The sequence below is a fragment of the Ostrinia furnacalis genome, unplaced genomic scaffold (genome assembly GCF_004193835.3).
Source record: "Ostrinia furnacalis isolate ACB-3 unplaced genomic scaffold, ASM419383v2 OfSCF5816, whole genome shotgun sequence".
NCBI lineage: Eukaryota > Metazoa > Arthropoda > Insecta > Lepidoptera > Crambidae > Ostrinia > Ostrinia furnacalis.
The window spans coordinates 143,330-155,615 of NW_021136055.1; the positions used below are offsets into that span (position 1 = coordinate 143,330).

General features: G+C 35.7%; 1 protein-coding gene across 1 annotated transcript; it reads right to left on the reverse strand.

Moving 5' to 3' along the window:
- Positions 1-1,323: 1,323 nt before the first annotated feature.
- Positions 1,324-12,122, reverse strand: LOC114361557 (uncharacterized). The gene is made up of 5 exons (XM_028316631.1): positions 11,389-12,122; positions 9,869-10,014; positions 9,276-9,509; positions 8,116-8,354; positions 1,324-2,085 (listed from the first exon to the last, which is right to left on the reverse strand). The coding sequence occupies exons 1-5, from the start codon at positions 12,002-12,004 to the stop codon at positions 1,869-1,871; spliced, it is 1,452 nt and encodes a 483-aa protein (XP_028172432.1). The 5' UTR covers positions 12,005-12,122; the 3' UTR covers positions 1,324-1,868.
- Between the last annotated feature and the right edge of the window lie 164 nt (positions 12,123-12,286).

Consider the following 12,286-nt stretch of genomic DNA (forward strand, 5'->3'; position numbering starts at 1 on the left):
TAAATAAATGCAATAAATTACACAGGCCTGCAAAAAAAAATTTTTTTTTTGGTGCAGCTCTTTTTGTATATACGATCGATAATATGGGTAATCTACAATATATTGACATACTTCATTTCAACTCATCAGCTCTGGTTTGTCGACTACCCTCATTTTAGTTATTTTCCCGTCTTGTTCGCAAATAGTCATTATTACAATAACATCGATAAACTTTATGTTACTATTTAGCTATGGATAGTATGTCCAGATGTTGTGTTAACGATCCTGATTAGTTTTGATAAGTTTGTGGTGAATACTACTGAAATATCAGCGTGAAACCATTAAAAACACGGCGATTTTTTTGTTTTTCGCTTACTTCGGTATTAAAATTCAATACAAAGGTAAGGTGTAGGTGCCTCAAATTGTATGTATAATGTGCGTTGAACATCTGCGAAGATACTAGAAAGGCACACGTAAGTTTTTGAAGCTTGGAGTGCCTATGATATGGCGAAAATGGCCAATATTTCCAGTTAATTTAACAGAAATTTCCAAGTTTAAGTACTGAAAAACTAAAAGCAGGTATATTTGATGGACTTCAAATAACTGTATTAATAAAAGACTTCACTAAATTTAAGATTTCTATGAACGATGTGGAATGGTTTGCGTGGAAATCTTTTGTAGCAGTTGTACAAAATTTCCTGGGAAAGCATAAAGCTGACAACTATGTAGAATTAGTATAGGATGTGCTGGTTTAATTCAAAGATTTAGGCTGCTATATAGGTATAAAATTACACTATTTTAACAGTAAACTAGATCAATTCCAACAAAATTTAGCAGAACTAAGCGAAGAACAAGGAAAACGTTTTCACCAAGACATAAAAACAATGGGGAATAGTTACCAAGGAAGATGGGACGCTCATATGATGACCGACTACTGTTGGAGAATCATGCGAGATTGCTCAAGTAAGTTTCATTCGAAAAAATCACCCAAAAGACAATTTCTTGATGTTTATTGCTAATAAAAATATGTATTTATTGGGAAAATTGTTCTTTAGTTATCTCGGGAACTAGAGCTGATGGAGAAAAACTGATTACATTTTTGATATCGCCATGCAAGACATACTTAAAATCAGGTCTTAAATCCCCGGCACCAAAATGGCTGTAGGCCAGTGTTATTTATAGCCTACATTTATAAACTCGTTGAATTAAGACACAAATGACATGGACTTATCGTCTAAAATAGATAAAATGCCTCGTTAAAACGATATAATGACGCGCATCCTAGGTTAGCAGGTGCCACGCCACGGCTGGTGCCGATGGATGAAATAAAAAAATACTTACCAATTATAGTTACTTGTTTATTAGTGAATCGCTACATAACATCAACAGCTTCAAGTCACAGTTACAAAATGTCATAAATATGAGTCAATAAATTAAACTAGGTACATTCATCCATTCTTCTAAAATGTCAAATGTTACTAAAAATAAATTAGGTCAAAGTGCTAAATAAATAATGACTCAGATTTGTGAATATTATGACTTTGAGTGTAAAGTCTACTTGCTCAATTATAGGATTAGCTTAATCTAGCTCAAAATGAATACGAGTGAGTGAACCTGAACAGTCACATTCTTGGAATGCTCGCCCTACAAGCTCATACTATTTTAAAATATTACTGGGCCTGTTATGTATTCTGAATCCAAATCTAGATTTCAAGTTAGTTAATTCCTAACATAAAATCGAGATTTTTTGAAAGATGAGTCTTGTTTCAGAATAAGAACTAAATAATTCCATAATAACACTTTACATCTATGATTTCTATGAAGACGCTAATCCTAGACAGTGCAAGTAGTTCTAAGCTGTAATTCCAACAGTATATGGTTTAAAATCTTTAAAATACGTTCTGTCTACAGGTATTCCTAGCATCCATGACTGACAGTTCGTTGGCCGCGTTGATAACCCTTTGCGCGATGTAGTGCGGCGGGGTTCCGTAGTGTTCAAATGGGGTTCGGTACTCGTAAGTAGGTGACGCCACTGTGCGTACCGCTCGGCGTAGTATGGAGCAGGTGTATGAGATGTTGGTTGCTTTCTTCTCGGCTGCTCTGAAACTAATAATAATAGGTTATTTTTTGAGTATTCTACTCATTTGTCACCAACCCCTACTCTTCCCGCGGCGGTGTCGTAAGAGGCGACTTAGGGACTACACATCAAACAGAGAATGGGCAGCAGCGCTCTCTGAAAAACATCAATATTTTAAACTGCGATCTCCAACCCGCCTGCCAAGCGTGGAGATTATGGCAAAACCCTCCACTATAGTGGAGGAGGCTCATAGTCCAGCAGTGGACTGTAAACGGCTGTTGATAATGATGTTGATGATTTTTTGAGTCTGGTAATTGAACGCCTTTTGGTTTAGAACAACGTTTCAAGTTAATTATTGTTTTCAGATTTTCCTCGATGCCAAAAATATCGACTGGGTTGGACCACAGATTTGGATATTTAGTAAAAATACCTACCATAAGGCAGGATTCTACCAAACTTTTATCCGAGAATAACTCCTGGTATCAGGTATAACTGGCACATTGACAGTTCCAGTATGGGAAATTATGTCAAAACTGACGATTTATTCTGAGATTAATATTTACTCTTATTTGGTCGAATCCACCCTTATTCGTACGTTATGTACTATTCCCAGAAAAATACGTCTTGTCACTACATACAAGTACAACACATTGTGACAGGTGTTAGTTGTTCCATACGTGATCTGCATCGGTCATTCCGTTGAGCAAGTATATCTATTTCATAATGTCACTTAAATGTGGCTCCTCTATTGAGAGGGCCCTTAAAAGTAAACCTTAAAATTACTCAGCAACTCCGTTTTGTAACATTTTTTTTATGCATAACAAGGCAGTTATTTGACCACAATCGCACCTGATAAATGGGATGCTGCAGTCTAGGATGGTACATATTATCTGCCCTGTAAGTGCCTATTCACTCTCGCCTTGAAAAGCTACATACTAGCTAGTTTAAAGTCTACTGATAATTAAGTATGAAGTCCAGTGCTAGTGCCTATTAGATAAAAGTAATAAAATCTATAGATTTCGATTCAACAGATTCGAAATGTCGCTAATTTGGAACTAACTAGCTTAAGTAGTTCGAACGATATCGATTGTTAGATTTTGTCCAGGTGTGCTAAGGGCTATATTTCACCGGGACACCTTGGCTGCGCAACCAGTCGCCGCTGCCAACAAAATGTATAGAGCTTTGCGCAACCAAACGGACACCAGGTGAGTAACGCTCTATAGAGCTGTATACATTTTGTTGGTAGCCGGCGACTGGTTGCGCCGCCATGGTGTCCCGGTGAAATATAGCCCTTAAAATCCAGTTAAAGGGTTATTGGTCTTTCTGAGCCCTTTATCGTACTGATGTCGTTAAACCAGTCATACACTACGGTCTGCTAATGTCACTCACACAACCGGTCAGCTGTGTAAAAAACGTGAATAAAAGTTATGCAGCAGTGACAACAAAACTAATCAACTCGCATTAGGCGGTAAGCATGTTGTGGATATCCGTAACCGAAACTTTCGGATACTTATCCGAAATAAAAAAATAGCCGTAACCGAAACCGGTATAATATTATTCCAATATCCGTAACCGTATCCATAACCGAAACTACATATCCATAACATCCCTAGTAAAGTTACCATTAGTTTGTATAAACTAGTTTTACAGAGATAGTCTGAAATATTACAAATAGCGGAAAATCAAATTTTTCAATTTCCATATCCTCCATGAAGGGGATTTCGTAGCACACAGAAAAAAATATCCGTTTGCAATTCACGCGATTTTCGCATACAAAGGTACACTTTTCCTGAATAGACCACGTGTTTCCTGAATAGACCACATGGAGTCTCTATTTAGTTCCACTAAAAAAAAGTCAAGTAAGTACCTACCATGATTTGGTAAGTCAAAATCTTAAAATGATCTGCATTTTAATAGTACTTTATGTTGTTATGTTTACAGGGTGTCCCAGAATGGGTGAATCAAACTGATAGGGGAGGTAGCTCTACTAATGTACTATCCCTTAAAAATGTGAAAAAAAAAATAAAGCGCATAAGGACACAAAAAATTGTTTTTTAAAAAGTGAAAATAAATCAGCTTTGCCTAAGTATCTGGCTATAATTGCTGCGTTTGGAGTTTATTTGTACTTTTTTCTTACTAATTGTACATGATCGCTTTGTTTATCTGTAAACAAACTTTTGAAAATAATGACTTAACACTAGAAAGGCCGCCGTCCCATTTTTGTCCCACTAGCGAGTTTGATCGTCTCTAACTTTTTTATTTTTCAACGAAAGTCCATGAAACTTTTTGACTTTTCCTGATTTATTGAATTTTATCATTTTTTAATGTTTTTGATAATATAACATTATTAGAAAAAAATTTAAAATCGGTTTTACCTAGAAGCGCCACTGGGTCATTTTTGTCCCACCTTGGTATTTGCAACAATAATTCGATGAAGAGTCCTTGTTTCGAGGAAATACGAGAATGGGGAGGTGAGGAACGTTTAGGTGACTCATCACAATGCAGAAATGTAATTAAATTGTACTAGTTTTTTCCTGTGACTTCATTTAGTGAGAAATTAAGTATAACATAGAAAGACCTAATTTCTTGACACTTATCGTTGTTATTTGACCAAATGACTGAATATTATTGTTATTTATAGACTATATTATGTTATTCTGAATTATTAACAATAAAACTGCAAAGTTTTATTAAGATCGGCTTAGTATTCTTTGCGTAAAAGACTGAAAAAACAACAATCGATCTAACCATGAATCCACACTCACTTAGTTCAAGTTCAAGGCTTAAATCCACCCATTCATTCTTCCTATCCGTTCATCGGTTCATCCATTCATCAATTCATCAATCTTTATTAACTTTTACATTTATAATATTAGTAGGAAGGTGACTTCAAGACATGGGCCAGTTCATACATTGTATGATTTGATACATTTTTAAAATGTGTGACTTTTTTTTTTTTTTTAATTAAATGTACATACTTTTCATTGTAACTGGTAAAAAACTTCACTGTATGTGTACGGATAACAGAAAAATAACCATACCTATAGAAGTTCCTAAACACATCGTAGACCAAAGAGACAAAAAAACCATACAAAAAATCTTTGTGCAAAATGTGCACTATTATTTGTAAGATATTTATTATTCATTCAAAAAGAATAATGAATAGTTAAATTAGTAATTTCATAATTTTAATACAGTATAACACCATGTAATATGTGACTATTTTTATATGAAACCAAAAATATCTGTCTTTTAATAATTCAAAATTAAAATTGAATACATTTATATTTTTAAAGAAATAAGTACATATTGATTTAACTGTATAGATAAACTATTTTTTAAGGATACTACAAATAGTTTTAACCATAATGTTCATGCCTGAAACTAAAAAATGTTACAAAATATATGTTGGGACAAAATTGACCCAGCGGCGCTTTTAGGGGGGTCGTAATCTTCGGCACTTCTAGTGTTAATTACGAGTTTAGAGCACATTATTATAAAAAAAAATCCGAACTCAAATTTTTTTTCATATTTTTTAGGGATAGTACATTAGTAGAGCTACCTCCCCTAGCAGTTTGATTCACCCATTTTGGGACACCTGTATAATATGTGTACCTTGTTACTGTAACCACACGTAGCTATGATATGCTAAGGATAAGGCCAGTAAGATAATATACGTATTCAATAACAATCATGTAATGTAGGTACCTACCTACAATTTATTATTAAAAATAACATAATATTAGAGCAAAATGTAGTAGGCTTAGTACATTCTAAATATATAAAAGGAGAAACTGACTGACTGACTGACATATCAACGCACAGCCTAAACGGCTAAACGTAGGCACTTGAAAGGAAGGGACGTAGCTTAGGTATTATATGGTTTTACGATGAAGTTGTCCCTATATCACTTTTACAGCATATCAAGCATACAGTGGTATCTTGAGTAACTTACCTATTTGTGTACAATCAGCGTCAAATAGTTCGTGACCGAAAGTAGCCAACAAGTTCGCAACACGTCTTTGTTACAATTGGAATGGAAGGAATGGATTGTCTGTTAACTTTTTCCGAGTTAAAGAAAAACACTCATGGTGGTAGATACAAAGAGTAAATACACAGCAAGTAAATACTTATTGTGTATTTACTCTGGTACCACCATGAGTGTTTTTTGCCAAAACGTACTTCGATAAATCGCCCTTCGCCACTACGTACGGGACCCGTCTCAAACTATTTGACGCTGACTGTATTAATGGTGCTTTTTGCACCAAAATATACAGTTACATGATTATAAAGTTGATTGACCGATAAGAAAAGTCATCCGGTTGATTACCTACTTACTGAGTAGTGCTCATTGCATACCGAAAAAAAAATCATTACGCTTAAAAATCTTGGGGTATTGTCATGTGTTTGACCTTACTAAACTCGTTTAACATCTAAGTACTCGGGTTTACTCAACCAGTTCCACAGACCGGTTTAATGTAAACAGCTTTAATTTTTAAATTCAATGTATTTTTAAAATTTATTACACCACAGATTTGACAGTTTTAATTTCACCGAATATCAGCATCGGTTTAATTATGACACAGTACAGAAGAAGGTAAGTAACGTAAAAATATTTTAAATATTTTCCTGAACTGCTTTTACTATGATTGAAAATAATACGACTTGTATTAATTTGTGAAGGACCGCAAACAATCTTCAATACAAATACTACTGCGTATGTTTTTACGGTGTCATTGCAGTATAGTAACCCCACACTCACAACACAACGGCTTAATTTAAAAATGCATGTGTGGAAAAACCCATACCTGGAATAAAAATAACTATAACTCGATCAAACATGTTCTAAACTTTTATTTTAGTAGAAGAGCCTTAAGAGAAGGATTACGATTTTATGTGTATTTTATGCAATGAATATTTAAAATTACTTGGATTTGCCCTGGGTATTTTCAAATGTTACTTTTAGAATATTTTTTATCATCCGATGTGCTTGCCGGATTGAAGTTATCAATGTTATCATACATTGCTGGCAAGCTAAAATTGAGATAGATGCTTTATTAAAATCAACAAATAGTAGGGAGGCCTATGTTCAGCAATAGGTCATACTGCTGAAATGATGATGAGTCTTATATGATTTCTATTTTTCAAAAGACGGCGCGACGGTGTACAAACTGAGCAGACATATATAGTTCCAAAATACTGAACTGTCCTATGCATGACATTGACAGTGGGGGCGCCACCGTTAATACCGGATCGCTGGTTCCGATTTTTGCCATGTTGGAAACCATATAGTTGAACGATGGTAGCGCCCCCCTGTCATTGAGTTTGGTGGGACAGTTCAGCGTGGGTCATCTATACTTGTACAATACTAAAATTAATGACGTACGTTAAAACTAGTTTTATCTCGATTAGTTGACAACTATGTAGGAAAATACCGGAGTCATTAGATGAACTGAGCCTAGCCTTGCATCCATTTTAAATTATCTACAATAGGTGGCTTTTATGCATCATAGATGTGATGATGTTAGGAAAACTTTACGAATACCTACGCTATGTCTGCAATAATGGTCTGATTTTACAAAAGATGAAATAAATCACACGATGCACACAAATTGTTTAGTCTGCGGATTGAACCTGCTACCTCTTTCATCATAGCCCGTTACACGAACTATCAGATGAGACCAGATATAAAATATCTCACGTTATTACTTTTAGTTTAGTAGTTAAAGATTTGAGCTATTCCTGAACATAACTCAAAAGCAAGATGATTCACGTTGCGAACTTTGCATTAAGTTTAGCTTAAGAAAACGTAGAAACAATTTTGGCGAATCTTTAGAATCTTTCACAAATTAGATAGACCTTAGTAGAGATTTCTTTAGTCAGTAACTGTAGACTCAATGGTAACACTAAGTGCAGCGGAATTTTGTCCACTATCAGACAAGAATGCCTCGGAACTTCCCAGATTTTCCACTCCACTACACTCTCTCTATCAGATAAGGAACCAGCATGTGACAAGAAACAACCCAGCTATTTACAGAAATAGTTCAAAAGTAACTTACACTGGACACATCTGCAGATTGATCATCAGATCCCTCTTCCTCAGGAGAAGAAGGGCGTTCCTGACAGCCGCAGCTCCGATGACAGAAGGGCATTCAGAGCAAAGACTCTTGTCCACCATGGTCCCTGACATGCAGATGAAGGTGGCAGCTACCTCGATCTCACCGGGGTGGCCGTTGTCACACCACCAGGCGAGGTAGGTGATGAATTCTTGCGGTACCACTGGTTGGGCAGGGAATTTCTGTAACAACATGTAAAATGAGAATAAGACTAATAAAAGTTCTTATTATGAATGAGTATTGCATAGGCTTCTTCAAGTAGGATTTTGCTACAAAAATATGTTATCCTACATAAAAACGTCAGAATCTTAACTATTATGAGATATGCTTAATTATAAAAATCATTAGCTGATCGGCTATTTAATGTGGAAAGGGTGATTAACTAACCGTACTTCTGTTTTGATACAGTCAAAATCCGCATATAACTACTCCAATTTGAATCAAATCAAATAAATCCCAGTGCGGCATCAAAACAGGTTCCTATTCGGTGCCAAATTATTTGTCAACCAAATGATAAGTGGTCATACTTAACTCGCACGCGTATTTAAACTGCATGTGCGTGCCTTAATGTGTTCTACTAAACTTCGAAAGTAAGAGGTCGTTCACCCAAGCGACGTAAACAGTAAACAACATGCATGGGCAAAGGTTTCACTATTCACAGTTAGCTCATGGCATTATGGTAAATACTCTTAACTGACACAAATGAACTTATACAACAAAACATAAATACATTATTATTAATACCGAGATTTCAGCTCTTAAAAATTAAGACCACATTTAATTAGGTTTTATTATGTATAAAATGTTACATACTAGTAGTACTTCAAGTAATAATTGATCTAGGGCTATGTATACGCGTCTGCGCAACCTAGGACTTGTTGATCTTACGCACTTTTTTGAATTAGTTCTGTTCCCATCACTAGCCCAGCTGTTCCAGCTACCCAATTCTGTTATGTCGTCTTAATCTATCGTAAATAATTACCACTTGATGAGAGCTGGAACTTTGACCTTACTGTACAACAAAAATTAAGCTCTTTTAGTCAGGATCTGAAGAAGAAATACAGCAAAAATGAAGAGATCAAAACCAGTTTAAAATTGCTTACCAGCCTCTCCAGAATAGCTTTCTCAGCTGCTAGAAGCCTCTCAGGAGAGAACGCTTGGTTGGAGTATCTGACAAGTCTGCTAGCTGACAATCCTGAGCCGTGCAGTTTGTGTGCTATCCAGTAGCACGCAGCTGCGATCAGCTGGAGCTTGTCCACTTGGACTTGGCCAGCGTGCAAGACTGAATCCAAGTACCAAGCTGCGGTTTGGATGATTGCTGGGTTTCCGTCGGGACCCTGCAGGAAAAAGGATGAAAGTTAAAATGTACAAAAATAACTGGGAGGATGTTACGTTAATATTTTCTTCAGTGCGGGCCCACATGAGAAAACTGTAACAGAATTTGAATCTATATATATTTTAGCGTCAAGCATTATAAATAATGTAACTGTTTGTTTTAGATACTGGTAAACCAAGATAGCACTAAGTGTTATTAATAACAATACTACAGCGGATATGTATATTACTCGTACGTCGGAAAAACCGGTAGACCCTGGTCACACCTTTTTCACACAACAGAAAAACTATTGATTGAGAAGTCGGTTGATGACTTGCAAATGAGTCAACTACTCCAGATTTTTAAAAAGAGGACACTCACGTTGACCTTCATCAGCCAGTTGATGACACAAGCCCGCATGACGCTGGATATCCTGGGTGGAGCACACTTCTTCTCCGCCTCCAGCAAGTACAAGAACAAGTCGTTGGCATAGTCCCGACATAATGAGGTCATGTACGACTTTTTCACTGTACGAGAAAAAATTACATAAAAATTGGTGTTGCACACATACCTATTCTAGTCCAGAAAAAGACTTCGTTTAAAGTTCGCAAGTGATAAACCTAAATACCTTATTAAAGAGATTCTTAGAAAAATATACCGTCAAATTAAACTGATCACCCATTTTTTTATCAATGTCATATTTACGGCAATTTTCAGTAACCTACTAAGATGTAGGGGTATTTACACACCCCCGTCGTAAGTAAGTCATCATAATATCTAACATTACATGAAGATTAAAATCATTAAAATCACACTGTAATTATCACACCAATATTATAAAAGCAATTTGTGAGTGTGTATGTTTGTTACTTCTTCACGTCTAAATGGCTTATAATTAAATTGATTGGAGGAGCTGACAACCTGGATTATTGGACACATAGGCTACGTTTTACCGCGGGTAATACCGCGGGGCACAGCTAGTAAAGAAATAAAAGGCTGGAAAAAATGCATGCAAATAAAGAACAAAATTCAAATGTTACCTTTTTGAGGCAAGTAAATCCAAACGGTGACATTCAATCATTTCATTTGTTTTCAATAACTTTTATTACCATTTTATATCCACGTATACGTTGACGATTCACTCATAAACTTAATTTACCCAATTATTCCATTTCTTAATATTATTTGATGGTTAAACCTTAATTTAAATATACTTATTTAAACTATCACCTATAAAATTGTGTTTTTCTTCATCTTTTCACACTCTATCTAATGACTGCCTATGTGCCTAATCGGATGCATTTTTACTTTTGACTCTTGGGCCCTTACTTCTCGTGTGTTCAGCGAAAGATCACGACAAATAGTGCCTTTGGTCGATGCGTCAGTTAAATTTAAAGGGCCTGTAGTATGTACCAGCCGTAGTTCCAAATAAATAATTGGTATTCTTACACAATATAATGGAATATACCGTTTGAATATACCGAACTGCCTTGGGAATAGTTGCCAAACTTTAGCTACTTATCGGTAATCATTCATTGCTTTTATAAAAATAACCATTAATTTTTAACTCACTGTTGTAATAAAATTTTGGAAGATTAGATCTTAGTTTATGAAGCATTAGGAACTTATTTGCTTTTACCATGATTTGGTTAAGTTAGAAGTATACATATAACTACTAGACAAAATTATGCAATTAATTGCTGTGAGACCAATGACCCCGCGTCCAAATTCTAGTGTAAGCATATGCAACTTAGGTGTGTCGTTTAGTTGAAAAATGTGAGTTTACAGTTTTTGAGTGTTTACGGAAACATTATACGATTATGCTTACTTAGAAGTTTTCTATTAGATTGATGATTTTGATTGTTTTATTTCATTAATAGAATATGAATAATGGTACTTACAGAAATCTGGTGAAGACAGCCGTTCCTGCAGCGGCTCGTGGAATTGTAGCCGACGTCTGACCTTCTCATCTACTTTCTTTTGTTCCTTACACACTGGAGACAGGCCCTGCAACTCCCTGCTATGTGGCCTCTTTAGACTTCTTTTTATATTTCTAACCCTATTAGGCTCCAAGGAGGGCGACTTCACTGCGGGCGTCACAGCAGCCCTGGCCTCACCCAGACAATTTCTGTCCTTATTCTCAATAAAATACTTAAACTCATCTGCCCTGCTAACGTCTTCATCATCACTAATCAAGATAACCTGATCATCATCAGCTCGGTCGTCTTTAAACACTTTATACTCCCAGTCCAGTTCTTCCACTCTTTGCCTTAATGTGACGTGTTTATGATCAAACATTGGGATTCTAGGTCTGTCAGTAACGAACCTCCGGCTTGGCCCGGGTAAAGCCAATGCTTGTGTATTCAACGTTTTCAATGGATATCTTTCGTTGATGTCCTTATTCATACGTTTGTTGCTCTCCACCAAATGTTTGGGCAAGGCTGGCAAAGGTTGGACAGGTAACGGGATTCTTGTTGTCCCCTTCAATCTGTTTATATTCTCTTTATCCGACTCCATTATACGAACGAATAAACTTATCAAGTCACAAAGAATTTTAATTGAAGTCACGACTCGTACGATCACGACCAGCGTGACCGTTGAATTGAATTGAATTTACTAAATTTAACTAAACTCTGAGGTCACCGTTCAAGTATATTTTCCATCTACCTACAGTTTCAATTGTAAATAAAATCAATGTTTTCGTTCGGAAATAAGGCAGCAAATAAAAGAAAACTTGACAAAAATAAATAATTTAATCTTACACATTATAAAATCACATCTAAAGTTTATAATAAATAA